General features: G+C 52.7%; 1 protein-coding gene and 1 pseudogene across 1 annotated transcript; both read right to left on the minus strand.

Moving 5' to 3' along the window:
- Positions 1-1,338: 1,338 nt before the first annotated feature.
- On the minus strand, positions 1,339-12,980 carry SIGLECL1 (SIGLEC family like 1). The gene is made up of 5 exons (XM_045292990.1): positions 12,900-12,980; positions 9,261-9,530; positions 8,993-9,098; positions 2,966-3,092; positions 1,339-1,523 (listed from the first exon to the last, which is right to left on the minus strand). Exons 1-5 carry the CDS (start codon positions 12,919-12,921, stop codon positions 1,404-1,406), a joined length of 645 nt encoding a protein of 214 aa, XP_045148925.1. The 5' UTR covers positions 12,922-12,980; the 3' UTR covers positions 1,339-1,403.
- On the minus strand, positions 10,881-12,115 carry LOC115870350 (annotated as a pseudogene).
- Positions 12,981-16,147: the final 3,167 nt, after the last annotated feature.

Consider the following 16,147-nt stretch of genomic DNA (forward strand, 5'->3'; position numbering starts at 1 on the left):
AACAGTTAATATACTATAAGTCCTTCAACTCATGTGGGCTGCCGGGTCCAAGGTCAAGGAAGCAGACAGCAGAATCCTCCCTGGAGCAGGGCAAGCAGAGTCTTCCCATAGGCATCAAGCAGCAGGCTGGGTCACCAACAGTCAGTAGCTCAGGAGCTTGGTGAAGCAGGCCTGGATGGGAAATCGAATGCACGATCCACGGATTGGCCTGGCCCACAGGTAGTATAGCTCACAGGTTGAGGCAGAGAACTAGCTACAGCAGCAGCACGCACACTCCAGCACGCTCTGATCATCAGAGACCAAGCGGGCCTTGCCAAGCCATTTATCTCTTTGACCTCCAATCAAACTTCGACCTGATTACTCACACGCTTCTATTGGCCAGGTAGGCACAATAAACCTATCACAGTCATCATGGTCAGAGTTTACTTAACGGCCTCTGTCTGTCTCCCTCCCTCCCTTCCTCCTTCCCTCCCTCTGCCCGTCCATCCACCTACCTACCTACCTACCTACCTACCTTCATGTTTTAGACACTATTCTAGTTGCTGGTGATACAAGTAGAAAATGCGACACACATGGTCTGTGTTCTCATAGAATGTACATACATGCCAAGGAAGCCAGGATAAGGTCCTACAAGATAAAGCTGCAACGATTTATCCTGGTGTTCAAAGCCCATCTCCATTTCTCTTCTCCATGGGCCAAGACTCGTCTCTGGACACCGCTTTTCACTTGTTCTTCCCCCAAGTGAGGATACTGAAGTCCACAAGTGGGCAAAAAAGCCTAGTCCAGAGAGACAAGCAGCCCCTGAGCAGAGAAATTAGGATTTAGCTCATTTATGAGTCAAAGCCTCTCATATATATATATTCATCTCTCTCTAATATCCCAGATGCCGGACAGATTGTAACCCTCTACCATGGAGCTGATTCTCACTTAGGGACCCTATAGGAGACATAATTGCCGCTGTGGGTTTCCAAGACTGTAGATCTTAGAATGCCTCACCTTTCGCTCGAGGGGCGGCTGGTGGGTTCAAACTGCTGACCTGTCAGTTAGCGGCCCAATGTATAGCCCACTATGCTACCTGGGCTCCTGAGCCAGGTGTAGGGGGCTCCAAAAAAAAAAAAAAAAGGCACTTGCTCGTGGGCCTGGTTCATATTCACACATTTATTTTTGCTTTCTTGGGCACTATCTCTGGGGGTGGACCAGGGCAGGGCCGGATTCTTATGCTTAACTCAAACAACACAACAGCACCGTTTGCTTTCAAAGGTCCTAAAATAGGGTCCAAGGGTAACTCTCCTATTCCAGGCTGAACCAGCGTGAAGGAGGGGTGGAGGCTGGGAGGGCTTTGTGAGCGGGAGGCTCTGGGGGTGGAGGCGGGGGATCCGGGCCCTCCTCTAGGGAGGCTTCTGTCATTGCAGGAAGGGTATGGAATTATATGTGCTCGAGGTCCCCCCCGTCGCCACCGTTTCTGTCGTGGTCTGCGTTTCCGTCTTCTCACTGGTCTGGCTGAACTGGCTGACCTTGCGTTCCTGGGGGAGACAGGTAAAGAAGGGTATTGATTTTTTGTCTGTTCTAGAGGCGAGGTAACCGGAAAGGACACCTGCTGAAGAAAGGGCGGTTGACCCAACCTTGCCCTCTAGCTCCACGCTGCGAGCCGGGACCCAGGCTCTTCTTGCTGGCCTTCACACTGCCCGCCCACCACTAGGGGCCACCGAACGGCTCCCCGGGCTCCCCTGGGGAAGCTCCACACCTGACTTCTTCAGGCAGGCTCCATCTCGCCCTCCTCTGGGCAATCGTCAAGCCTCGCCTCGCCCCACCTCTCCCACTGTGAGGATATGGTTCCCACCAGGCTAGCTCCTTTCTGAGGGCAGGGCCTGGCTGTGGTCTTTCTCGGAGACCCTGGCATTGTCCAGCATGAAGACCCCGAGACGATGCTAGCAACAGATAGAACTCCACACACAGGAGGGCGTGGTGGGGCCTGGGGAGGACACTGTGAGCTGGAGACTCCAGGCGACCGAGGGCTTTGGGAAGGAGGTGGGGCTAGGGGTAGGTGGGGCAGGGGAAGGCTCTAAGGAGACTTCTGTCACTCCAGGGAAGGTGGAGAGCCAGGGTATGACGTCATTTCCATAGGTTTTTGTCAGCTTGTTGACCTTGCTTTGCTGGGGAGATGGGTAAAGAATGAGGTCGGAGCTGGTACTCTGGTCAACCTTCAGAGGGTCAGGGGCTCCTAGATAGGGTCTCGGGGGGTGGGGGTGCGGGTGGTCAGCAGGGCACTTCTGCTCCTAGACCCTCTCAAGTGGCAATAGTTTAAGGAGGCCCGGTGGCCCAGTGGCAAAATGCTAGTCGCTAACCCCACAGTTGACGGTTTCCACACACCAGCGGCCCCACAGGAGAAAGGGGTGGTAGTCTGCTTCCACGAAACCTTAGGTGGTAACTCTCAGGAATGTCTAGCAACCTCAAGGGTTCGAGGGCCCTATGAGAATATGGGATGCAGGGTAAAGGAAGGAGCATCCTGGACTTAGTCTGTTTTCCAGTCACTTTGGGTGGACTTGGACTTGGGGCATCTACATACTGTGCTGACCACTGAGACCGGAACCCTTTGGTCTCTACTCTGATGTGACCAGCACTGCGTTAGGCGTTCTTGGTATCCTTTCCCGATCGGAGGAGACTCCGTGTGCTGGTGTATGTGTGTGTGTGTGTGTGAGACTCCGTGTGCTGGTGTGTGTGTGTGTGTAAATTTCTGATGTCCAACTATGCCTGGAGTTAGTTCTATCCATTTCTCTCCTCCTTCCCCTCTCGAGGCCGTAGCACCACCATCTGTAAGAGGGCCTACAAGCACACCTGAGCATTCTAGACTTCCTGTCAAACCAATGGGCACGACTCCTCAATGTCCCTCGCCACGAGCCACCTTACCGTCATTAAGGCGGATAGACTACACCCCAGGCACAGCGGGCCTTGACCGATACGATACCTGCTCCTGCTCTTCGTAAGGTTCTTCGGGCTGCAGAGAGGTCCTGGGTTCTTCGGGTGCTTCGGTGACAGGGCTCTCTGCCGTCTCTGCGATTCTCTTTGTCATTTTCTTCCTGATATGCTTCACTCTAGGGAAATGACCCAGCTGATAAGTTCCGGCTCTCTGCCTCGCTGCACTCCCCGATGAGGCCCAGCCTTGATCTGTTCCTCGTTCTGCGGGAGAGCCCTCACAAACACTCACAGCTAGCTGTGGTGATCTCGGGAGAGCCGCATAAGCACGCTGGGACTGGGTCTCATGGGGGGACCTCTGTTCCAGGGGAACGGAACCCAAGAAACCATCATGCGGTAGTTACACCCTTTCATGTCCGCTTGATATACGGAAGCGTTGGGGTGGAGTCCAGCCTGTCCATCAGGTCACAGCCTGTATGGTCCTTCCTTGTGGGTGTGGCCTTCTCATAAGGAGGGTCCTGTGAAGGCCCCGCCCCCCTCTGCCTTCACCTTCCTGTGGGTGAGCCACACTGAGAGCTGCGTGAGCCCTGTGATGTAGCCACCACCATTGGATCCCCATCACTCTGCACCCTCCCGCCTGTGATCTGCCTGCATTCTGCATCGATGAACGTGGCTATGTGAGTCTGAAGAGGGATTTATGGACTGGTGTCAGACTTAGGGACTTGAGTTGGACTGGGCTGGGATGTTTGCTTGAGAGATCATTACCTCTTGACAGAAAGTCTCGTGTATAAAGACCTCTTTCACAGTGACCAGTGCCACTAGATTGGTTTCTCTAGTCAACTGGACCCCACACGTACACCCATTGCTGCCGGGTCAGGTCTCAATGACAGCCAGAGCCAGGTCAGACAGAGAACTGCATTTCCAAGACGGGGTTCATAACCTTTACCCAGCATAGACAGCCACATCTTTCTCCCATGGTGTGGCTGGGGGTGGTTTAACCCCTGACCATTGGGTGTCCCTGCCCAGCGCTTAACCGCTGCCACACTACTAGGGCTCCTGGTACAACAGGAACACTCTGCTGACCAAGTTGTGAGGCTCAGAGGAGATCAGCTACGAACTGGCTTCACAAACTCGAGGCAGAGGGTTCCTGGTGGCAGCACTTTGAAAACAACCTAAGCGGCCCTGCCATGTTGCTCCGTCCTTTTTCTCTTCTGGGAGCCAATCATCCCCCGAGCCCCAGCACCGCCACCCCACCCCTTGGCATTCACCGCGTGACTTGCCCAGAGCTCAGGCTATTCCGTCGCTTTCTTACATCAGCCACGGCACTGGCTTCGCTTCTCCATCCCAGGGTCTCACTCTCGTCTGTGTTTTAGCCCACACGGACACCATTCCTTCCCAGCGTGATGCTTGCTCCTGGCCTCCCGGTGCAAGATGGAAGTCCGGACTGTTTGGACTGGCCATAGATTCACCTGCCTTGTTCTCTGGTCGTGCTGACGTCTGTCTAGCGACTCTGCCCTTTTTGCTCCAGGCTTCTAGCCATTGCTTTGATCTCAGTTCCAAGGGTCCTTTTGACTAACACCAGAGACTCCCCATCCCCACCCCTCGCCCGCAGACTTTTCAGTCATTACCAATATTCTCAAGGCACCTGTGTCAGTCTGGGTACTTTAGAGAAACAAATCCACAGAAACTCACGTATAAGAGAGAGTTCTATACAAAGGTTAAGTGCGCATCAAGAAAACATCCCAACCCAGTGCTGCCCAAGCCCACAAGTCCAACACTAACCCATTGACCCACATGTCCAACAGCAAGCCACAAAGTCCTCCTCCGTCTCACAAAACAGATGCAATGATGCCGACTGCAGGAGGAAAGCCGAGTCAGTGAATGTGTAAGCATCTCAGCGCTGGCAGGGGTCTCCACACGGCTGCTCCAGCACCCAGGGCTGCATCGGGGTAGGTCCATGTGGCTTCTCCTTGGGGATGTCTTGCAGGAAGCGAGCCTTGCCAGCTAAAGCAGGGAACTGGCTAAGGTCTGACCATCACAAAGCAACAGACCCAGGAACTGAAAGGCGAGGTTCACTGATCCATTTATCCCTCCGCCCATCAATTAACCCCACCTGTGTTTATCAGCCAGGTTGGCACAATCAACTACCTCAGCACCTTTGGTTCCAATGACACCAAGCCCCTTGACATTCCTCAAATAGATCTCTGAGCTTTTCAATATGGATTCTTTAAGGCAAGGAATACTCAATCTTCAAGGCTCATCCCAGACAACACTTTGGGGATGTTTTGCTAGCTTCTCTGGGACTTCCTTCCATCCTCCCTCTCCCCCTACGGTCTGTTTTGTGACCTTGTAGAGTCTGAAGCTCCTCTAGAGAAAGGGCTGGTGATCTACTTCCAAAAGGGCATAGCCATTTGTCGGAGTTACATAATCTGGTGTCAACTTGAGACTATTAAAAGGGGTGGAGTCTAGCCTGTCAAGCACGTCACAGCTTGATGACCTCATCTGGAGGCATGAAAGAGATAAATAGCTCACTGGAGGCCAGACACACACTCTCTACTTCATCTTCCTGCTGACAAGACACATGGAGCTATGCTGATGGAGCCAGAGCTCTGAAGCTGGAGGAGCCACGTGGAGACCCACGCCAACACTGAGATGCTTCCACTGCCATTGGATCCACAGGACTTTCCACCCACTGACCTGTGGTCTTCCTGCATTCAGCATCATTGCATGTGTTGTGTGAGTCTGAAGAGGAATTTCTAGGCTGGTATTGGACATATGAGCTAATATTGGACTTGTGGACTTGATCTGGACTGGGCTGGGATGTATTCTTAATATACAAATACTCTTTACATAAAGCTCTTATACACACAGTGTCTATGAATTTGTTTTTCTAGTCAACCCAGACTAACACATTATGGTACCTTGGGAGTGGGGTACTAGAGAAATAAATTATAAAGATGGAGACAGGATGCTTGTTTGACCTCTGCCTCATGATAGTTTTCTTCTTTGGCTACCCAGAGGTCAGCTATGGCCATGCAGTCTACTGTGTTGTTTTCTGGAAAGAAAATGGGAAGTTAAGGTGTTGGTTATTTTGATTGGTTGTTGCTCTTGGATACTCCTGTTTTAAATGGTGAAAATGAATGTGATTATGTATAGTTTGAGCTCAGGGGGAAAAATTGCCACTTAGAGACCATGCTACTTAGGGAAAATGGCTGACAGAAGGCCCAGTCCTGGAATGAAGAAGTCAGAGGCCTATGGCAATATTTTATCAATGGAATAGCTTAGATAAGGATTAAGATAAGATAGCTAAGGATAGAATTCGACTGTTTTAAGATTAAGTTTAGGATCTGGCTCCACTAGGTTTATACTGTTTTCTTTTGCCTATTGTTATTGATATAATGATCGATAGAAATGATTATTGGAAAGTAAAAATAGAGAGTTCGCAAGACTACTTGCCTTCAGACATTAAATTGGAATTTAAATGGGTTAGGACATGCCTGCAAAGCATAAGATAAGCCCCACCCAGTGTCTTGAGTGCTTGGGACATGAGAAAGTGAAGAGACTTGCCTAGGGGGCTGTTGACAGGTGGAAGGAAAGAGGAATCCTTTGAATTTTGGAATTTTGGACTCGTGTTGTGTCTGAGGCTGGAAAATTTTGGAATATAACTGGAACTCCCCACTCAAGGACTAAACTGTTAAAAGGAGCCTGTGGGCAGGCTGACATTCTTGCTAGGTGACCACTTGGATCCACGTGTTAAGTGGAAGTGAGAGAAACACAGCAATAAAGAGACAGGTTGAGTCTAGCCACTGACCCTGTGGACCTGGTTCACAGGGACTAGAGGAGAAAATGGGAGTGGGTTGACTGGTTTGAAGTTCATGACCTAGCACCAGGGGGCTAGGGTTGTTGACAATTTGTGATGGGTCCCATGGTCTAAAGACAAGGCAGCCCATGGGCACCCTCATGAGGCTAAGTGAGGTGGCCCACATTAAGTTGACCAGAACCCAACCAGATGAAGAGACGTTTGAGCCTGTGAACTGGTGCATATTGTTGCTGACTTTATGGATGGCCTGTCCTGATTTGACTTTGCTTGTGGATGCAGACTTCACAAGGTTCCAATTGGAATGACGATTCTTCACATCAAAGATTACGATTGTCTCCTCAAAGCACTGGGTTGATCTAAGAGGGTAGTATAGAAATTGGATACCCAAAATTTGGGGATAAAGGCATGAAGTGGTTGGTTTTCAAACTTTCATAGGTGGAGGAATATGTTCACAGGATTATGGTGTTGGTGTTCACATAGGGATAGGATAGTTTTGCTTTGTTCACTTATAGAATGTTATGTTTAAATGAGGGTGGCATATTTTTGAATTGTATGCATTTTAATTTTATCCTGTATGTGCAGATGTGATTTTATGATTGTTTGTTCAAAAATTATATATGACTAAAGAGTTGTGTGAAAGTGTCAAGTTGACAAAGGGTGGTCTGTGGTAGTTACATAATCTGGTGTCAACTTGAGACTATTAAGAGTGAGGGCGTGGGCTATTAAAATATATAGCATCTGGGGTCTTAAAGGCTTGAAATGAAACAAGTGGCCATATAGCAGAGAAGTAACAAGCCCACATGGAAGAAGAACACCAGCCTGCGTGATCACGAGGTGTCATCGGGACCTGGTAGCAAGCATCAGAAAACCCTTAACAATCAAACAAACAAAACTATATGGTTGAAAATGAGGGGGGTCAGAGCAGAGACCCAAAGCCCATCTCTAGACAATGGAACATCCCCCACAGAGGGGTCACAGGGAAGGGATGAGTCAACCAGGATGTAGTAAAGCACCGATGAAACACACCATTCCTCTGGTTCCTTGAAGTTTCCTCAACCTCCCCCTCCCACCATGACCCCAGTGATGCCTCTCACTTTGGACTAGACCAGAGCATGTGCACAGGTGTAGATAAGAGTCAAGAGCTCACAACACATACAACCCAGGATCAGGAATGGGAAGAGAGATACCAGATGGGAAGGGAGGTTGGGGAGGTGGGGTAGGATGGGAAGAAGGGGGAACTGATCATAATGATTGACACACAACCACCACCCACCTCCGGGGGAAAGAAGAACGGAAACCGTGGGGGAAGGGAGACAGTGGTTGGTGTGAGATATGAAAACAACAATAATTTATAATCTATCAAGGGGTCATATGGGGTGGGGGGAAGGAGCTGATACCAAGGGTTCAATTAGAAAGTAACTGTCTAGAAAAGAATGATGGCAACATATGTACAAATATGCCTGATACAATTGATGTATGGATTGTGATAAGCATTGTATGAGCCCTCAAAATGGATTTTATAAAAAGAGTAAAGGGGTGGAGTTTAGCCTGTCAATCAGGTCACAGCTTGCTGACCTCATTTGGAGGTGCTGTGGAGATAAATAGCTCACGGGAGACCAGACCCACACCCTGTTTTGTTTTCCTGCTGACAAGACACACGGAGCTACGCTGATGGAGCCAGAGCCCTGGAGCTGCAGGAGCCATGCAGAGACCCACGCCAGCACTGAGAGGCTTCCATGGCCACTGGATCCACAAGACTTTCCACCCACCGGCCTGTGATCTTTCCTCCTGCATGTGTGCGTGAGTCTGAAGAGGACTTTACAGACTGGTATCAGACATGTGAGCTAATATCGGACTTGTGGACTTGATCTGGACTGGGCTGGGGTGTTTTCTTCATATACAATGACTCTTGGATATCAAGCTCTTTCTTATACACAGATGAGTGTCTCTGGATTTGTTTCTCTAGTCCACCCGGACTAAGACACCACTGAAAACCTGATGGGGTGCAGTCCTACCTGGAAACCCATGGGGGTGAGCCAGGAGTCAGGAGTGACTCACCGGCTAACTGGCTTGGGTTTCTAATCCCGATGGCCTGGGATCGCGGTGATCCGGTTTGGTTTGGTGCGGTTCCCTTTTGCCAGACACCGAACTCCTTTATTGGCGGGGGTTCTTTCTGTCTTGGCCCTCTGTTTACCACGGCCCTGGGTGAGCAGCAGGCTTTGGGAGAGGCTCGCGTTCCGGCTGCTCCTCGGTACTCACATGAAAGGGAGGAGGAGGAGGAACAGCAACCCAGCTGCGATGGCGCCATACTCGATGCCCTGGAGCAGCCCTTGCAGGAATGTCTGGGAACCAAAGCCCGTCTTTGCTGCAAGGAAAGAGGATGTCAGGGAGGCTGCTCTTCCCGAGACCTTAGAATCAGAGCCCAAACTGCTCCGTCCGTCCGTCCGTCCAGCGCCAGTGCCTGCCCCCAGCCCCCTCGTCTTTCTCAACCTCACCCACACGCCCACCAGGGCCCTCTTATCCTCACGTGGCATCATGAGGAAGCTCAACGCGTGGAGGCCACTTTGGCTCTTCCCCTCACAAAGCACGCCCATGGTGTTTCGTGGCTCCTCAAACAGGTGGATGGTGCTGTTGGCCCAGGGGCCAATCGATGAGGACGTCAATTTCATATAGTTACTCATATTTTTCCCATCCATAGTCTTCCACTCGATGGTGGGCGTGGGGTCCCCATAGAAGATACAGTTGCAATGCAGCGTTGAATCCAAGAAACACGAGGCATTGAATAGCTTGGGGAGTGCTGGGGAGTGGAGAGCGAGTCAGAAATCAGCAAGGCACCCGACTCCCGTTCCCCACCTCCTCCAGGACCCAGCTCTCTTCTGAGCCACAGTTCACGGAGAACTGTAGACAGACTTTCTTGAATCCCAGCAGGCCTGGCTCTGACAGACCTGTTCCTCTTGGCTCTTTCTCATTGGGCCTGAACCTGGGCATTGGACCTTCCGGGCTGATGGAAGAGTGGATTTTACCCATGGCCTCTGATGCCTTCCTTGCCCTGCCCCACCCCCAAGACTAGATTTCCCAGGGTCAGCCTCAAGCCCCGTGTCTCTCTCTCGTCCACCCCTGGCTCCCCCTGTAATCTCTGCCCCCTTCTCACTAAGACACCTGATCCATTTCTCCATGGGTCACTTTCTGACTGGACGCTGTTGGGTCCATCATGCCCTCTCCCTCGGCTGTTTCCTAGCCCAGAAGACAGAGAACTCCGGGGGCGCTCTGATCTGATCTGATGGCTGTGGCAGGAAGAAAGGCTGCCTTCGGGGCAACGCCTGTCAACTTTCCGGTGGAGTCCTGTGCGTCGCTGGCAGGCTAAGTAGGTTTCCGTGGAAGCGACCAGGCTGAGATGGGTCTAGGGAGGAAAGCCTGCCAAGCTCCTTCTGCCAAATCACTTCACGGAAACCCTACGGGTCTCAGTAGCTTTATCCCACTCTGCAAGCAAGGTCACCATGCGTTGGGAGCCAACTGGATGGCAGCCAACACCACCACCATTGCCGCTGCCACCATCATCGTCATCATCATCGTCATCTGTAGTGCCCTTCATTCTCGGGTTCCCTCTTTCCAGGTGGCAAGTGGCCTTTCAACGAGCACTCATCTGAGATCTAAGACCACGAGGGCATTTTCCGAGTAAGCACATGTCTAATGGACTTTGCTTGGCAGGGCACGGGTAGGACGGCTCGCTGCCGTCCAATGGATGCTGACCCATAGCGACCCTAGAGGGCAGCAGGGTAGGGCTGCCCCTGTGGGTTTCCCAGACGGGAGCTCCACACTGGAGTAGCGGCTGGGGGGTTAGACCAGCTGCGCTCGCTAAGGTTGGCAGCCCAATGCGCAGTCACTCTGCCGCCAGGGGTCCCGTAGTCGCCTTCAAGATCCCCAGTCACGAGCAAGTGGACCTAGTGTTTCCCGTGTTGTTGTTGCTCTTCTTTTTTTTTTTTTTTCCTCAAGAAACATCTTTATTAATACAGTATTCATTTGTCTTCCCTCTGTCAAACCCTGAGCCAATTTCCTTCCCCGGGCTGCCTGGGGAGGTGCAGGGAAAGCAACATATAGGGCAGACGAGACGTGGGACAGAGAGCTATGGGAGGTGAAGAAGGCTCCTTCACATGGGGAAGAGGATGAGGAAGGCCGCCGTCAGGCAGAAAAGCCCCCTGGCCCCCGAGAGGGCAAAGCCCAGGATGGCGTAGGAGAAGAGCCGCTGCTTCAGAGACGGGCTCCTGGCATCACCAAGGAGGAGGCTCCCAAACACGGTCCCAATGCCAGCTTCAGAGACGGCCCTCCAACTGTGGCAGCCCCTGCCCCAGTGGACTTGGCGGCTGTGTCCATGTCCCTTGAGACGGTGCTGGTTTGGAAGCTGCGACTAGGGATGAGTGAGGTCAGGGAACGTGGGGCTGTCCAGCTGCTGAAGCGCTCGTCCGGCCGTTTCTGCACCAACACTGACAGGGGTCGGCTCAGCAGCTGGGAGGTGCTCCTGACCAGGGAAGGGGTGGAGACGGAATTTGGCCCAGGCATACGTTTTTAGGGGGTGAGGGGCAGTAGCAGGCGAGCTGCTCCGAGTGCAGAGAAGACGGAGAGGGGGAGGGGCGGGCATTGCTGCTTTCCACTGATGTTATGTTGGGGCTGCTGGACCAACAGGGACTCCCCCACCCCCACCCCACCCCTCGCCCTCTGACCCCAAACCCACGGCCATCAAGTCCGTTCTGACTCAGAGCAACCCTGTCGGGACAGGGTAGAACTGGCCGAGGCTGGAGCTCTTTGGGGGAGCAGACGGCCTCGCCTTTCTCCCAAGGGGGTGCTGCTGGAGTTGAACCACTGACTTTGAGGTTAGCGGCCCCATCAGAACCCATCCTGACTCCTTCCCTGGGCTAGCCGCAGCCCTGCATCGTGGCCTTTTCCAGGGGGTCCCTCGTGGGGGTGGGGACGGGTAGGGTCTGCCAGGGGTTGCGATGCACAGCAAGACTGCTGTGTTTGTCTTTCCGTCCGAGCGAGACAGCATGCCCCCCGGAGAGCGGCAGATGGACAGACCCACACTGACAATTGACAACCCAGAGGCTTCCGGGGTGTGAGTGATGTACTTCCGAAGCAGCTCAGTATCCTCGCAGAGCTTTGTGCCACCCTGATGGATGGAGTCGCCCTCCCTTCAGCCCACCCTGGGGCGCCCTGGTCCTCTTCTACTGCTTCCAGGCACCTCGGGCCGTGCTGCTTGGCCACATGGGCTGCTTGAAACGACGCCTCTTCTTGCCCTTTTCTGACGCTTTTTCCAAACACAATGCTTGCAGCTGTTGTTGACAGGCCCAGCCATGTGCACCCCAAGCCCTACCGTTCGGTGACACACATGACCTTCTTCGAGGGGTGTCGCCGTGTTCACCCTCCTCCTCAGTGCTGTTCGTCTCCCATTAACAGGGCTTCACCGTCCCAGCTCATCCTCCCAGGTGGGCTGGTGCCCGTCGGATCCCCCACACCGTGAGAGAGCAGAACACGCTCCAGGCAGACGGCCCGTGACACTGAGCGCCCGCGGGGTTTTTGGAAGCCCCAGGGGGATGTTTGCGGTTTAAGGGTTCTGATCCCGGGCCAGTAGTTTTGCAGGGGCCTCGCCCAATCTGCAGGGCTCCTTGGCGTGTGGAGTTCACGAGAATCTGAACCCCTTTGATCAGGATTCTTCTAGGATGTCTTGCATGGAAATGTCCAGCGGTGGCAGTACCCACGTCCTGCCCAGCTCTTTGGGTCTTGCAGCAGAGCGGGGAGTTGGTCATGGTCACTGGAGGCTGTTAGCCACATATCCCGCAGTCCCTTCCAATTCCCAACTCTGCTTCTCTCTCTCTCTTGTTCTAGGCAAACCCCAGGTGGCAGATTGGATGGATGCTTACACATTTCTAAAGACCCCAGGTCTTACGGGTTCCACTAGTAGGCAGACCAGAGGCACTGAAGATGTGATTAAGCCAATGGGCCGGGATGTCCCATGAAACCATGGCCCTAAGAATGTCTCTTTTTTCCCCATACTGTCAGCGCCCATGATGCTGAGCATGCCCGTTTTGTTCATGCGATCAGAGCCCAATTGACCCCCTGTTTACCTCACCCTGGCCCTGACGCCTCCCCCGACAGGGCTTCGTGCCCCACTCACCGGGTAGCCTGGGCGTCACCATAGAGCAGTAGTTCTCCGGAACGGGAGGGGTCGGGGCTTTTACAGTGCTGGTCTAACTCCAGAACCATATATCCCAAAGGAAGCGATTGTGTGCAACTGCAAGAGAAGGTAAGGGTGGGGAGGGCGGAAAGTATACTTATAAAACCAGGGGTCTCTCTCTCTCTCTCTTGCTCCCTCCATTGTTAAGGCCAGTCCACATCTTGAGAAGCAGGGATTACATGGGGCAGTACGTTCAAGAGCGTCTAGGGACAGGGCAGCCATCCTGTGCACCTCTGGGAAGCCCAGGTGTCATGTCTCCTCTCCCCTTGGCCTCTGGGCCAGGAGGATGGGATTCTCTCTCAAAGCAGATGGGAACTTGGGGGCACCACGGAGGTGTATCAGAAATGGCCTGGGGGGGGTGGGGTTGCGCTGCAGAAGGACTGCAGGCCCGACGGCTGGGGAAGAGACTGGCGTGGTGTCTGGACAGAATGGAATGACAAGCTTGAGCTGGTGCGTGGGTGGTGAGGGGAAAAAGAGGAAGGGGCAGATTTAACAGAGTTAAAACTCACTGCCATTGAGTGGCGGATGCCGACTCATAGTGACCCTACAGGACAGGGTAGATCTGCCCCTGAGTTTCGAGACTGCCACTCTTTATGGGGAGTCCAAAGCCCCCGTCTTTCTCCTATGGAGCGGCTGGTGGTTTCGAACTGCTGACCTTGTGGTTAGCACCCCCATTTGTAACCACTACGCCACCGGGGCTCCTCTGGGTGATATGGTAAGTTCACCGACTTGTTAAAAAGATGCGCAGACCCCAAGGAAAGTTGTTATGCACACAGTTACAGTGAGTGACCGCTACCCAGTTTCTTCGAAAGTAAGACACCCCCGAAAATAAGATCCACCCACAGTTTTGCCTCTCGCTGAACTATAAGGCATCCCCCCCAAAATAAGACCTCCCTGAAAATAAGGCCACTGAAAGTTACCGTAATTGGACTCTGGACCGTAGGGCGGGTATAGCCACACATGCGCTCATTGTGGGCCACAGCACAGCCAGAGCAGACAGGCAGTGAGAGGTCTCTTTTTTTTTTGGGGTGGGGGGTGAGACCACAAGGAACTTGGCATGTTACAGAAACAGATCAGTGATTGGGAGGGTAGAGAATGAAGACCAGGTAGGCATGGTGAGCCCGTGGTGGGTGGCCTTGGGCGTCAAGTTCAGCCGGCTGCTAGAAGCCCATGTCCTATTGTTCACATGTGCAGACGTCCTGGGCTGGAGCCCTGGTTCTGGACTTGACCTCTTCAGACCTATTTCTTTTCCTTTAAGAGGGAGGGTGATGCTCTCCCAAGTTTTCAGGGTGTGGGCTCTGGGGTATAACAATCTCTGGGTTCAAGTCTTCTCTTCAAAACTATGCAAGCTTGGCTCAGTCAAGGGGCGGGTCAGCGCAGACTCTTTGGTCTCTCTGCTCCCTTCCCGGGCTTCCTAATTGGGGCTCCAGATGTGGTCCCCAAAATCCAGACTTGGGAGGTGGGAGGGGGGCACACTCCCAGCCTGAGGAGCCTTGGCCTGAAGCAGAGGAGAGGTAGGTGGGAGGGATGAAGGTCGAAGCTGCCTGCTCTCTTCCCTCTGTCTCCCTGAGATCTGGAGACCTGGGCCAGCACATGCATTGGAAGATCACAGGCCTGTGGGTGGAAAGTCTTGTGGATCCAGTGGTGGTGGAAGCATTGCAACACTGGCGTGGGTCTCTGCATGGCTCCTCCAGCTCCAGGGCTCTGGTTCCAACAGCATAGCTCCATGTGGCTCAGCCCTGCTTGGTGGTCCTCGTGGGGGGAGCCTGGCTGTGAGAGCAGGAGAGAGCCTCGGGAGCAAGAGCAGGAGAGCCCCCACTTTACTGCTAACCAAAGGTTATATCGAGAGGTCTCTTTTAATAAAACAATAAATGTGTACCGTATTCTTCTTCATGGAAAAATAAGACATCCCCTGAAAATAAGACCTGGCGCATCTTTGGGAGCAAAAATTAACATAAGACACTGTCTTATTTTTGGGGAAACAGGGTGAAAGGTAACAGGTTAAAATCAGCCAAGAGAAAGGGGGTATAGGGAAGTGTGGGGAACAGACCTGGGAAGAGAGTGTATTGGGGTAAACTCTCAACATTCGCACATTAAGGACACTGGCAGACCAGGGCTCCCGTGGAGAGAACCTTCGCATTCCTGGGCTGGAGATGCGTCCCACTCACGTTCTCCTAAGTAAAAGTCATTCCCCACGATGTCCCCCCATAATAATGCCGAATCTAAGGTGTTGCTTGCTAACACATGCTCACTGCCTATACACTTGGAGGTCAACTGCTTGAAGCTTATCAGCCTTCATGAAGGCTGTCAGCCATTTAAGGCAATCAGACCCTATTGTCTCTCCCCCCACTAAGTGGGACCCACTCCCTTCTGATAAGGATAATGGATTGTTCCCCTGAAGAAGAGCTCAAAGACACCCAAGGTCAAGCCAACCCAGAAGACCAAGGTTAGGCTGCCACCTGGGCTCCAGAGCCTGCCGGTCTTGTCACATTTGTGCCTTCCTCTCACATGGGTGCCCCTAGTGCCACCCCTTCCTATTGCATGTACACCCCTAGCTCAACCCCTTCCTGTTATGTATGTGCTTACCGTGGCCTGCATGCCTGAGATTATGTAAACTCGTGAGGTTACTTTATCTTCTCTCTCTGCTCCGACCTGGCTCCTGAAGTCATGGCTGAGAGGTGAGCCCTTGCAGGCTTTATCTTGTCTGCTGTCTCTTTCATTTACCCCTCAATCACACAACCGGCCCTTGGACCCATTCGGTGGGGGGGAGGCCGGTCCCCCACAGGTCAGGGCCCAGGAAAGCCCCAAACACGGAGCTTTCTGGTGACTTCCCCTTTGCATTCTGGAGCAATGGTGTGTGACAATATGCACACAGGATTGCCAGTCAAGGAAGCTCACTCCAGCCTTGGTGCCTACAATGTTGATTGGGCCTCTGTCACATAGGCATGGAGGTGGTGCTGATACCCTGAGGTAAAGCACACCCCTACCCTACCCCACACCCCCCGCTAAAAAAACAAAACAAAACCCCACATGGCTGGACTGTCTGTTGTTGCTAATGCCCACCTTTTTAACAACAACAACAAATCACTTTGTTGGGGCTCGTACTGCTCTTATCACATTCCATCCAGGCATCCATGGTGTCAAGCACATTTGTACAGATGACGCCATCATCAGCTTCAAAACAGTTT

Source organism: Echinops telfairi, unplaced genomic scaffold (genome assembly GCF_000313985.2).
Source record: "Echinops telfairi isolate 266 unplaced genomic scaffold, ASM31398v2 ScPeMD7_655;HRSCAF=1070, whole genome shotgun sequence".
In the NCBI taxonomy this organism is placed as follows: Eukaryota; Metazoa; Chordata; class Mammalia; order Afrosoricida; family Tenrecidae; genus Echinops; species Echinops telfairi.